This window comes from Protobothrops mucrosquamatus, unplaced genomic scaffold (assembly GCF_001527695.2).
Source record: "Protobothrops mucrosquamatus isolate PMUCROS unplaced genomic scaffold, P.Mucros_1.0 scaffold84, whole genome shotgun sequence".
Classification (NCBI taxonomy): domain Eukaryota; kingdom Metazoa; phylum Chordata; class Lepidosauria; order Squamata; family Viperidae; genus Protobothrops; species Protobothrops mucrosquamatus.
The window spans coordinates 557072-571130 of record NW_015386461.1 but is presented as its reverse complement, the minus strand read 5'-3'; the positions used below and the strand labels follow the sequence as shown (position 1 = coordinate 571130).

Here is a 14059-nt window from a genome sequence, read left to right as displayed (position 1 = left end):
CTATAACATTGCAAGAGGGTTTCAGGTATGTTTTATGAAGTTGCTGTATTAATTAATATTGAGAGCTTCTCCTAAGTTAGTCTCCTAAAATGATTTTGAGATAGCCACTGCAATCTTAAAATTCTCTAAAGATTCCTTCATCTGAATAGCAATGGAGGGTTGCTTTCAGGAGATGCATCCAACAATAAGTTCTACACTATATTTTAGATACGATTTATGGAGATTTATAACTCCATACCTGTGAGTAAAGTAAGGCAATTATGCCCTTCCTGTTGTAGCCCCATATGTTTTGTGGTTGATCAGGGATTACTTTGAAATTCAGTACCATCATTTCCCTATTGTCAATATTTCTGAAGCCTAAGTAGGCAGTATTGGAGAAGATGAATCTATGGTCTACTCTAACTCAATAAAAGCAAATCCTTATTTCTTATGTCCATTTTTAGGCTGTATCAGCTTCGACGGAACTCCAAATCTTTTTTGGAGGTTTATCAAGTTTGCTAAGTAAAATTGTTTTGTTATTAGGCACGATTTTTAAGGGTTAATTTTGCTGGCAAAAGTGTGCATTATGAAATTTTCAGTCATATTAACACAAGCAAGTGAACATTTTTAAGGATACCAAAAGTGGTGGGGATCCAGATGAGAGCTGGAACCTGACCTTTTCTTCTTAGGAAAATGACCTTTTAGGCTCGTTTTGATGGATAAAAAGTTATCAATCATTTTCTTCTAATGATATAAAATCAGGGGTGTCCAAGCTTGGGAACTTTAAGACTTGTGGACTTCAACTCCATAATTCCCCATGCTGACTGACAAATTCTGGGAGTTGAAATCCACAAGTCTTAATGTTGCCAAATTTGGTATAAATGACCTGAAATCCTTTTTAAAAACATTAAATTATCAAGAATTGGGATTACATTACTGATCTTTTTTGTTCCCCCAAAAAATTCATTTCAACTCCTGATTTCATCAAATGTTGTTCTTTAGTAGGATTTTTAAGCATTCCTTTTTAAGCATTCAGTTTTTTCTGAACTTGGAAGACCCCAAACATGGCAATAAATTTCCACTTGGGATCTCACTTGACAATGCATATAGATTGCCAAATACTTCTTTATTGGACCCTTGTAAGACTGCCTAGCTCAGTGATGACGAACCTTTTAGAGACCAAGTGCCCAAAAACTGGCCCCACCCCGCTCCACCCCCTGCTCTTCCCCCACCCCGCCTGCCCGCAGGGCCACTCACCGTCTCCAGGGCCCGCCGCAGATCACCCAGCAGCGCCATGGCAGCCACGGCCTCTGCCTGCGCCCCGCAGCATCAACTGTGTGCGATGGGGCATGAGGGCAGAGTCTTGTCTATGCTGCCTGGCTGCCATGTCCTTGGCTGCACTGCTCCACGTGGGCCACGCTTGGGGGCAACTCTTCTCCAGGAGGGCTGCTGGTGAGGGGGGGTCACAGGGGGAAGCAAGGCTGGGGCAACGGCATGTGTGCTCACAGAGAGGGCTCCGAGTGCCGCCTCTGGCACCCGTGCCATAGGTTTGCCACCACTGGCCTAGCTTTTTCAGGCTCATGCTTGGCCTTAATTATTGACAAGAAATTGATTAAGAATGGTCTAATTCAGTGTTTCTCAACCTTGACAATTTTAAGGCATGTGGACTTCAACTCCCAGAATTCCACAGCCAGCATTGCTGGCTGTGGAATTCTGGGAGTTGAAGTCCACATGCCTTAAAATTGTCAAGGTTGAGAAACACTGGTCTAATTGACCCTGAATTTGGACACATTGAGGTGTCGTGAGCGTTAAGTCTGTATCCTTCCTTTTTGACATGTACTGTTAGTCAACTTTCAAATTCTGTTTCAAAGTATTTCAATCACCTCCAAGCTGCACAACACAGCTTAAATAGGGAGACTATTTGTGGTGGCTTAAAGGCAGAAGTATATTAAGGATACAGAACAAAGAAGAAAAAAAACAAGGAAATGTGTGAATTTGTAATTTTTAGAATTCTACTTCATTTTACAACGCAGTAGGTCCAATTTGGCATTTTTTCATAATGATTGAAAATAAGAAGGAAAAAAAAACACTGGTAAAATACGGCTGGGGTTTTAAAGAAGCTCAACAGCTTCGCAGCAATTTTGGGCTCTTGGCAGAAAATCTTCTCTTCTGAATTATGAACACCCCCCTCTATTGCTTTGGGAGAAGGCAGGAAGAGAACTAGCTGGATTTCACTTACGGCTAGCATTCAAAGTGTTTATGAAATTTCTGGGAGCAAATACTGTACTCTAAATTTGCCCCTGAAGGAATTTGTAGCAGGATTCTTCTAGAACTTTATTCTTAAAATAGGGTTCTCTTTTTTTGTGAGAGCCGAAGTGATACGATAAGAATATCTTGTGAAGATATACATTTGATATTAACGAAGAAGAGCTTTTTGACAGTGGAGGGTTTTTAAAAAGTATATAAAGAAAATTGTGCTATAATGTTGAGTACAACCAGTATAGCAAACTAATCTCTTTCATTTTGATTTGAAGCCCTTTATTAATGTTTAAGTTAGAAGACTTGCTTTTTATTGATTTGAATATCAATAAAAAAATAGAAATAAGGTATTTTATTTGTTATGTGAAGACAAAGTAAAAGGCAATCCAAATATATTTCTCAGTAAATAAAAAAAAAACTTGCTGTTTCATCAGAGAAACACAATTTTAGTTTTCTACAAACATTTAAAATTTAAGTCCATTTTGGAATAAACATGCGCATATTCTTAATGTATTTAAATCGGTAAGATTTAAATCCAGCGCTGGAATCATTAAGATTAGTTTGATGTTGACAATACTAGCAAGTTAAAATTCTGTAGACCCAACTTTTCATCAGCTTTGTATATGTATGGGGCTTTGTAGATATGGGTCCTTTGAATACTACTTTACACTTCAGTTGCCTCCAACATCTCAACCTGATACTTCATTGAATAGATATTTGTTGTAATTATTGATAATAATAAAGACTGTTGCCGTCCTGCTTTATTGCCATTTGCATGGCTCCAAGGCAAAGTTCAGGCAGCTGGTCATTAGTTCTCCCTCATTGTGTGGCATTTGGAGTAGTTGGGAATCTAACCTGGAGAAGTTGCAGTGGGATTTGGGGAAGTAGGCTGTTGTAGTTCAGGCTGGGAGTTGCATGGATAACGTTAGATAGCAACCTGCCTATTTAAATGTGAATGCTGTTACTCTGTCTCTAGGTAAAATCCATTTCTCATTACTCCTTTCCTAGGTTCAGAGTCTTCTAGTAGTGTAGGGTCATCCACGGGTTCTCTTTCTCACACCCAGCAACCTCTTCCAGTCACAGCTCTCAGCCAGCCTTCTCATGGCACATCTGCCGTCTATCCAACTATCAGCACTAGTAGCTCTCTTTCCTTTGATGGTGGCATAAGTGGGCAAGTGGCGTCTTCTAGTGGTAGCTTCTTTTTGCTTCCCTTGGAAGCGGCAGGCATACCACCTGGAAGTATTCTGATCAACCCTCAAACAGGTTGGTATCCAGTTGTGGGTGTCAGTTTGTCTGTCTTTCTCTCTCCCTTTTGTGTCTCTGTCTCGAATAACTGACTTGACAACGATGTTTTAGAAATGTGTCGTGTTTCCATGAACCGTTTGCCCTTCCCTTCCCAATATTCTTTTCTCTTTTTCTTTTGGAAGATGTATTATGCATTTTAATCCTCCCCGGAGTAGATATGCAGTGATGTTTTGAAAAAATAAAATAAAATTATAAACTCTGTTTTTCGGTGGAATTTTTTGTTTTAATTTCTTTTGCATCCAATGTTTAAAATTGCACACTAGTAGAATTGTGAAGTATTACATTTGGCTTTCTTTTCTTTTCTCTTTTCTTTTTTTCCTTCTTGCACTTTTTTCTTGTTTCTTCTTGTCTACATTATGCTGCAGATTCATTTGCTAAAAGAAGCAATGTGTGAATAAGACAGCTTATAATATAATTGTGCTGCAAATAAATAAATAAATAAGCAAGCCAGATAAGACTTAGACTGGATATTCTAATAATGTATTATCTGTAATATAATAAAATACTAGCTAATTTATATTCTGCTAGCAGGCTGCCTTTTGCTATATTATTATTATTGTTGTTATTATTTTACAATTGTCCTGTAGGTCAGCCATTCATTAATCCAGATGGCACTCCAGTTGTGTATAATCCTCCAATGCCTCAACAACCAATTAGAAACCAAGTGCCTGGACCTCCTCAGCCGCCGCCACCTCCCATACCACCTCAGCAACAGCCAGCAACCAATCACATCCTCTCACAGGTGCTAAGATCAAATACGAATGTTCCGTCTATACTTGATTAAACAAATAGTTGCTTATTTTTTATGGTTTACGGTTTAAGCATAGGTGAAGGAAGATACATTTTCTTAAAGCCATTGGGTGTTTGATTTGTATATGTTTAAATTATTGTAAGCTTGCCATCTTACAATGTTGTCCTCTTCTCCCACTGATAGCTGAACCAGTGTTTATTGATTGATTGATTATTAATCTGAGCCTTGCGTTAAAACTTATTTGTACAATTGATATTGAAGATCTCTTCTGGTTTGTTTTTTTTAAAAAATGTTTATTTTACACAAAAGAAATATTCCTACTTTCATTTCCTCTTACTCCGTTGTTAACGCTTTATGTTCAACTATTGCTCCTTCAGCCTATCCGACCTCTTCAGCCTTCTTCACAGCCTGTTCAGTTCTCCACAGTCACTTATCCACCCCCGCTCCTGCCAGTCTCATCTACCCAGCAATATACTGTGGTATATTATCTTCTACTCATCTTTTCTCTGCATGACAGATTCTCTGCTAGGCTGAAAGAATATATGAAGTGTGCATGTGAAATGTAAATATTGACTGGCTGTAGCCTCCAAAGGTAATCCCATTATTGGCAGAAGCACAGAGAGAGAGAGAGAGAGAGAGAGAGAGTTGAGCGGAAAGAATTAGGCTGGTCTACCTACTAGTTTGCCTAAAAGATATTTTTTTAAAAAAAATAATTGGTTCCTTGACATAAAAAAATGTGCTTGCTGATATTACCCTTGTGCAGCCTGTCAGTATTCAGTACACCTTTGAATTTGTTTCATATAAATACCCTTCTTTCTTTTCCCTTCTATATCTTTCTCTTCTAAGGTATCTCATTTTCCATGACAGTGAAAGCTTTCTGTCAGGGCTTTAATGTTTGATGAGTGCCAGAAATTGTTTTTTTGAGTTTTGCAGCCTAGCTGCATTCCTCAGATTTATAGACATCTAATCCATGTCTCAAGGTAGGTCATCCATATGTCAATACCCTTGGTTGCCATTTTTGCTGTTTGCTTGATATTTTAACGGAAGCTAGGTAGGCAAATAACAGCTTTTCATTTAAATTGATTTTAATGGCGCTTTAGACAAATTCCTAGTGATAAAGCTATTAGTGTCTACTATTCAAGACAAGTGTTCGGTTAGCATGACAGGGCTATGGTTTTCCATACCAGTCACTGGGAAATAGAGCAGGAAAGAGTTCTAAACTCTGTCTCATGCTAATGGTTGTCCAATAAGACACTGGTTGACCTTTGGGGCAAACAATTCTGTACTGCCATCTTAAGTCTTTCTTTAGATGCAGTATGACTATTTTTAGATTCTTAGCTCTGTAATTCTCTCCTGTGTTCAATAGCAGGATTGTGTGTTTACTTCCAAGATAGTTTTCGGTAATATAGCTTAATAGTTCTCCATAATTAAACCCTGTGATTCCTTGCTTTGCCTTGGTGTTAAACAACTTCTACATTCTATATCTAAAGAATGCCTTTGGTTACTGTTTTACTTATTTCAGCAAGACAACCTAGGATCCCAACTTAGCCATATGAGTCTCTCCCGACAGCCATCTGGAGAAGCTGCCGATCCTCATGCCAACATGTTCCAGTCTACAGTAGTCCTCCAACCGCCACAGCAATCTGGTTTTATCATAGCAACGGCCCCACCGCCGCCGCCCCCACCGCCGCCGCCCCCACCGCCGCCACCTGGCCAACCTACTCCTAACTACAGTGGATCCAGCCACCCTGTTAACCAGCAAGTTCTTCAGCAACAGGGATATATGCAGCAACCAATGCCACAGGTAGCAAGATATTTCTACTACGTGCTTGTAGAACTCAGTGAAGCTGGTGTTCCCGCAGTTTGGTTTACTCCTAGCTAGCCCATAATAGGGTTTGGGTTTTTTGTTTTGTTTTTTTCATTTACTGCAACACTCAGTTTACAGTGATTAAAAAAATACATGAAATAAAGGATAACTAGATGCAATTGAAATCAAAACCAAATTAAAACCTGTTACGTTCCCCCCCCCCCCCCCATATTACTTAGTATTAAGTAAGTAATTCTTAGGAAGCATATCCGTAGCCTGAAAGGAGAAGACTCTGTCTGGCAATGTGGGCATCTTCAGAAGAACATATCCTACTGCTCTGAGTAGCTAGCCAGGTTTATAATGTGAGAGGCAGCCTGGCAGAAAATCAGGCCTAAGGCCTTTAGAGTTCTAAGGTCAGGACAGGCATCTTAACCTGTGCTCAGTAGTAATTAGTAGTCAGGGTATGTATTTTAGTACCAACATCATATGAATCCTGTACCTTGCACTGGTTGCATGGGCTGCCTTATTGTATACAAATCTATAGAAACCGTCACGGAATAAATTATTGTAGACACTATGGCTTTGTTGTCAATATGTATTGCTTATTCATTTAATTATAGAAATTTAAAACTAACAAATTAGAACTTGACACCCATTGAGCTGTACTCAACAATTCTACTCTTAAAAGAACTATATGCTTGTGACTATAATTAAATAATGATTTCATGGCGGATCCACTGTCAGTTTTATGTATTTGCAGTATTTTTTTTTCTGAGAAAGAAGTAGCTTGTTATTAGAACTTATGAGATTTATTTAAGAATTTTCTGTGTGGCTGATAATATTTTTTAATATCTCACTGACAAATTGTGAAACATATGCATGGGTCTCTTATACATTAAACCCAATATTTCTTTCTTTCTTTTTTTTCAGATGCCAGCCTGTTACTGTGCTCCAGGCCAGTATCCACACTCCAGTCAACAATATCGGCCAGTTACTTCAGTTCATTACAACACACAGCAAAACCAGCCACTGCCACAGCCTGCTCAACAGACAGGTTTGTTGTGCTTTCTCCCTTTACTTCTTGTACCTTTGATTGTTTCAGGTGACTAGGTGAGGCAGGAAGAAGTAGCGTGAAATATTTTATAGAGAAAAAAAACACCCATATTTGTGTTTGAAGTGACCAAAATTCTTCCTACTGGTAGGAATGCATATTTTAAATTAACTGCGTTCAGTAAATCCTAAGAGGCAGAATCCGAAAGGATAATTATTTGCTTAGAAAATCAAACAAAAAAAATATCAGAATATCCTTTGATCACCTTTATTTGTAAATAATTTCCAGCAAAAGGCCAGAGTGAAATAAATATTTTTTCTTATCAAAGAACTAACACTATAATTTAGCATTTGTTCTCTTCCATCAGTTTTATAAACAAATTTTACCTGATCTTGAATGAATGAGATAGATCTTACATTCTTCATGGTGTGATTTTTGGCGGGATTTTTTTAATTGTTTGTTGGGAGGTTGGTGGCTGGACTTTGTCTTCTATATAAATCATACAAAGCTAAAAAAAATTTGCTTCTTGCCTCTCCTGTATATTTTCCTGCTTTTATTTGAATCATTAATGCTGTTACGGATTGACTTTTATAACTAAGAAGGTTTGTATGCCAGATGATTTAGTTTTTGTATGCCTGAAGTATAAGAACAACTTATACTGAGCCCCATATATAATAAATTGGGGGGGAAATCTGAGTTAAAATCCACATGAAACTTGTGCTTTCTGGTATAACATTTCTGAAACAAAATGTTTTGCCTTGCCTCAGAAACTAAGCTTTAAAGAGGTTGGGCAACTGATACCCCTCCAGTTTGACCTGCAGCTTCTGTTCTTCCGTTATTATTGTCTTGGATGATACCAGTTGCAGTCCAGAACATCGGCATCAGTTTGCCTTTCCTTCTTTTATAAATATTCTTCTGAAGACATTATTAATTCTCCCTATGTTTTTCCTAGACTGATAAATTAGAATATATGCTTTAGATGCTTTTGTTTAGCGATAATGGGTTAAAGTATAAAACTATTGTCCAAAAAGAAATGGTTGCCTTGATTTATCTCTTCAGAGGTGATCAGGTCTTGTACCTGCATTTACCAACATGGACATTTGTTTTTCATTATGGTTAACTAGCAGGATGACCGTTGGAAAACATACAAGTAATTGGTTCTTTTATATAACTTCACACTAAAATTGAAGAAGGAGCCTTTGCTCTTTGCTGAGTCTGTTAAATCATTGCAGCAATTATCTGGACTTGAGACCTGCAAAGCACTGTATAAATTTCAAAAAAATGAATTTTATTAACTTTGCTTTCTCAGCAGAAATGAATCTGAAATAATTTGGCTTGTGCGTTTTAAAAGAAAACCTTTTATGGAGCATTTCAGTGGTGATAAGAGGTTTTAATACATTTATGAAATTATAAAATTAAAACTAAAGTAAAATCGTGCCTTTGAAATCTGACATATATTTTTCAATAGTAACCCTGACACTAAGTATCAAGGGAGCTAATTCAGTTGCAGTTTTTGGAGTTATTAATTAACAATGAATGACATAAATTATTTGATTGTCTACATTGTTTGCTTTTGTTTGGTATTGTTGCAGAATTTATCTTCATTAATGTTTAGAGTGATTAGCGCTTTTTGTGGTGTGACAGTGTCTTGCAGTTTCAGGTGGTTTTGTTTGTTTAATTTGAACAAATCAGATTTGATCTAGACTCGGATCCATAGTTTGTATTCTAATTTTTATTTCTTTCTATAGATACTTCTCCCTTTCCCCATCAGTCATGAAGTATTTGTAGCTAACGAGAATGTATACATTATATAGATATTAAAATTCCTGTGTGGTTTCTGATACATCTTTTCATGCAGTCCTGGATATTGCTTTTGATGAGACACAAATATATAGTGGGTTATCGGACTTAAATATTTATCACTTGATTCAATATTCTATATTTCCTGTTACATGAATCGTGCAGATATTACTAATCTGTGCCTGCTATGGAGAAGTGTTTTAACCAAAAGGTCGGGATGAGGTTGTTTTCAAGAAGCAAATGCTGAAATAACGACAAAATTCAGTGAAAAGTTCATCCTTGTATCCTGTGCCTTAAGCACAAATCAGGAACCTTTGGGAGTTGTATTTATTTTATTATTTATTTATATTTCTTAGTCACCCATTTCCCTCAGATGGGTGCTCAGTTTTCTCAGTTTTCATCTATCTCAATTATGAATTCAGAGGATTCATAGTTAAGATAGGTGGAAACTGAGCAAAGGAGATCTGGTTTGAATTGGATTAAGCATTAGATTTCAGGGCAGTGGGAAGGGCAATGCTGAGTATAAAATACGCAGACCCCGTTGGAAAAGATGCTGATTGAAATATGTGTGCGTATCGGGAAAAAAAATTAAAAAATCACATTTGAACTGTTGGTATTGAACATTTGCTATAAGAAGGATAAACAAGACTTACATCACAAGATTGTGAAAAATGCATTATAATCAGTCCAGTCAGTGATAAAAACACTTGTATTCCGAGCACAATTCTGTGTGTGTCTCTGCAACAAACAGCCCTTGTAGAATAGATTGGTTTTATCGTGAGCTGTTGGATTCGGGGCCGTAACACTGTCTGAGAGGGTTACATATCTCACAGTGAACCGGTCTCTTTTTCAGCTGCTTTCTGGCTTCCTTTGTAAAGGGGTTGCAGGTGCATCTATCTTCAGTTGTGACTTTCTTATCAAGGATTGTGTTCTGTTCTTTTCCCCCCTTTAAAAAAAAAAAAAAGGCTGATCTTCATCCTTCGCCCTCAGATACTCCGAGAAAGTATCAGGAAAGTAATGCCCAGGGCAGGAATATTTTAGACAAGTGTTTGTCTTTATGTGGTCTGTTTTATTTGTCCTGCGTTCTTTTGTTTTTCAGAATCCTGCCATGATTGAGATTTTAATGCTTTAACAGAGGCTGTGCCTCTTTCTAACTGATATATATGTATAATATGTGGGTTTGGATACTGGGAGCCGTTTCCTTCCTTAAGGACACTCAGGATCTAGAACTACTGTTCATTCTTTGTAATCTCTGAGCATCAGTTTTTAACCATTCTTTAATAACCTGGCTGCAAAATATAACCATCTGTCTCAGCAGATGCTCTTTCTCTTTCTTTTCTTGCTGAATGCTGCGTTTCTTGGTACGCTGAGGAGGAAGAGTGCAGCTAAAAATAGCAAGGTGCTTTGGAACCCAGGGCGAAATATGTTAGCAGTCAATTTATATTGTCTTAGTCTTTCTCTCAGCATGGAAAATTGATTTTTTACCAGTGCGAAAGTGCCAGAAGACTCAGAATAACTTTCACAGCTACACTGCAGTCCCTGAGAAACAGAAATGTTGAAATAGCAGAGCTTCTGCAACTTTAGTGTATGCATCCATTACATGTTAATGTGCAATTGGTGCCCAAGAACAATTTGTTTTATTTTGCATAGTCTATTGGATTGCCAAATACTTTTCCAGCATGTCGTTTATTTAAAAAGAGGGACAAGAAAATCCTGATTTTAGGAAGTGGAGGACCATTACTGATTACAAAAAACTTATGCAAGATCAGACTGGCTTTAGTAACTGGAATAGGAGACCAGCAGGAAGAGCCACAGCTGCAGGCTACACTGGGAAATGAAAACATTGCTTGTAAAACAAGATACAACGTGGATGATGATGTTATCTATTCAGTTGTGTCCGACTCTTGGCGTGGCATTTGGCTTTTTTAACTTATTTATGTTTTTAGCATATTTATCTTTCATGATTGTAAGCGGCCCAGAGTTACTTGTGATAGGATCGGCAGGCAATAAATGTTATAAACAAACAAATAAATTCTGTGGGATTGAACATTTACAAAATTAATTGATTTCCATTTGTTTATAGCAAATATTCTTCTCACATAAAAAGTGTCCTTTTATTCAAAGGAAGGAAGGAAGGAAGGAAGGAAGGAAGGAAGGAAGGAAGGAAGGAAGGAAGGAAGGAAGGAAGGGGTGTGAGAAGAAGAGATAATTTAATAGGAGAGGAATTAGTAATTATAAAAAAGACTAAAAGGAATGATAAAAAAAAGTCAGTCCGTTATTCAGAAATCAAAGGTTGCTGATTAAAAAATCTCAAAGCATTATTCTTGTGTTAAACATTTCTAGTGATGAGAGTGAAAACTAAGACACCAGCTCTGCTCTCTTCCGTTAACATCTTAATTCCTTTTGGCAAAATGAAAGTAAATGTTGGTGGTAGATTTAAAAAAAAATAAATAAAAAAAATTGGGAAACATTCCCCTCAACAGCTCTTAACCTAATGACAAATTGACCTTATTCTCCCTCTTCTTTGGTTAATTAGAATGTCTGAGCAAGGCTTTTGTACCCTTTCTACAATTAGCATTGTAATAAACTTTGTTTGACTGCCAAAAATTAGGATTGTAATAAACTTTGATTGACTGCCAGAAAATTCAGAGAAGACTATCTATTGGGAAGGAATCCTCTTTCTCTTCACAAGAGAGTCTTGTGGCTTCCAATCTATACTCAGCTTAATCTTCATAATAAGTTATGTTTTGTTCCTTTACATGAACTTTAAGAGGTTGGTTGATTGTCCAACAAGTGACTTGTGAATAATTTTCTAGTTGTTGTGTGGAAAAAGTGAAGCCTTTTTACTAAAACTTGTTCCACTGAACAACAAAACAATGGTGTTCCATCTTAGTAGCTGTATTTTTTTTTTCTTTGACTTGGATGAAGAACTCATTCTCAATATGAAACAGGTGCCTAAGTTTGATCATCTTCTCAGTCTTCTTAAGTTGTTGTATGTCGACCTTGGCAATTTTCTGATGTGTGGACTTCAACTCCCAGAATTCCCCAGCCAACTAAGCTATCTGAAAGCTACCAAGATCAAGAAACACTGGTTAAAACAATGCAGAAAATCAAATCTGTTCAATTCTGCCTGAAGAAATGTGATATGTTTATATAATGTGATGGCTGCCTTTTAAATAATATCAATGAGAATTTGGAGATTTTCAGATTTGCTGAAGAGGCTTCCCACTACCATTCTGATAAACAATTAGAAGAAAGCCTAAGCTTTAAAATATATTCCTACTCTTGGTATGTTTAGGGCTATTTTGAGTCTTGGAAAAATGATTTATCTGTAGCCAGACAAGCACATAAATGTACATATGCAAAGCACTGTTATGTTGTGCCATGAATCAGAACTAACAAATTATGGTTTGATGAAGCTGAAGTTGATAGATATTTCTACTTATCTGGCATAATTAGAACATAAAGTTGCATGTTGACCGCTGTTCAACAAATAAGTTTAGTTTTGATCCAGTTGTCCTTATGAAAATAAAATACAAATGTATTTAGCTGAAAAATGTTATGGTTATTATTTGTTGGAAGTCTTGACATCCCTTTACATTCTGGTTTGACCACCTGCTTTGTGTTAATGGCTTAACATTTGCTGCCACATGTCTTCCAGAGATCTTCAAATGGTATCCTTCCCCTGTGTGAGATAGGACAGTCACAACCAGTGCTGCCTTTCTGGCAATTAAGAGATATACATTTCTAAAAAGGAAATAAGCTTTATAATTTGATCTCATGCCCATGTACTTATAGGGATATAATTAATGAGTGCAGGCCGTCTTCACTAGAGATAATCTCACCTGAGAGAAGCAAAATAAAAAAAAACTTTATTTTAAAATATAAGTAGCACTTTAGCACTTAGACTTATATACCGCTTCACAGTGCTTTATAGCCCTCTTTAAGCAGTTTACAGAGTCAGCCTATTGCCACCAACAATCTGGGTCCTCATTTTACTGACCTCAGAAGGATGAAAGGCTGACTCAACCTTGAGCCAGTGAGAATCGAACTGATGGCTGGCAGTCAGCAGAAGTAGCCTGCAACACCGCATTCTAACCACTACGTTATCACAGTAATATATATATATATATAGTTAAAAACTTCAAATATTAAGATGCAAGATAGATAGAGAGATAGATAGATCTGAAGGTAGGTAGGTAGGTAGACAGACAGACAGAGTAAGGTAAAGTAGGTAGGTAGATTTACCTTGAACAGGGTCACCAATCTAACAGAAAATCCACAAGACAGTACAAATGAATAGACTAAAAAATGAAAATATAGGAAGAGATGTTCCAGGCAAACTCCAAGATGGCACTAGTTATCTTACATGGGGAAAATGAACTTTAATAAAATGGAGTTGAATTCAATTTATTTCTTCAGAAAACAGGATTTTACAGATAAACCTTAACACAATGTTCCTAGCTAAAAAAAAATCTGTTTTCTAGAGATAACTGTGACTATATGATGTATAACATCTCTCTGTCATGAAATTGTTGGTTATATGTCTACATCAGGCTGGTAGGCAGATTAGCTGGTTATAAATGTAAGCTTGTAGATAGTCATTCACAGCAAACCACAGCTAAGATTTTGGTCATTATCACACAAATATTACTGAGTCATAAATTATCTCTGCTGTTTTATGTGGCATTTTTTGAAGTATCCCATAGAAAAGTGGTGTAGTCATTATATTTAAAGAATACTTGGGTATATAATTTTTTTTCATGTTACCCTGTCATGTTACCCTATCCTTGTCTTAAATATTTGTATACTTGCAGGTTACCAAGTTATGCCTAGCCAGCAGCAAAACTACCAGGGTTTAGTTGGTGTCCAGCAGTCACAAAACCAAAATCTAGTTGGAGGCCAACCCAACAACATTGGAAATCAGATTCAAGGAGTACTTGTTCCATATCCTCCCATGCCATCTTATCAAGTAAGCCATGTGATAGTGTTAAAATATAAGTAGCTTTGCTGAATACAGTTCTCAGAACCTTTTTGTCCTTTCTTCCAGTTCTGATTTGAAAAAGATTATTTTATCCAGATGAACATTCACTTTTGTGGCTATCCA

At 37.0% G+C, this 14059-nt stretch overlaps 1 protein-coding gene across 3 annotated transcripts in view; it reads left to right on the top strand.

Annotated features, from left to right (window-relative positions):
• The window catches only part of R3HDM1 (R3H domain containing 1), a 60842-nt gene that overhangs the window by 26512 nt on the left and 20271 nt on the right, over positions 1 to 14059 (top strand). For 2 of the 3 annotated variants that reach the window (XM_015812439.1, XM_015812437.1), the window contains 5 exons: positions 3247 to 3501; positions 4131 to 4285; positions 5817 to 6098; positions 7032 to 7155; positions 13770 to 13924. In XM_015812439.1, the coding sequence (XP_015667925.1) occupies positions 3247 to 3501; positions 4131 to 4285; positions 5817 to 6098; positions 7032 to 7155; positions 13770 to 13924 (971 nt within the window). Of the gene's footprint in view, positions 1 to 3246; positions 3502 to 4130; positions 4286 to 5807; positions 6099 to 7031; positions 7156 to 13769; positions 13925 to 14059 lie in introns of all 3 variants that reach the window. The other variant, XM_015812438.1, reaches the window with a different exon arrangement.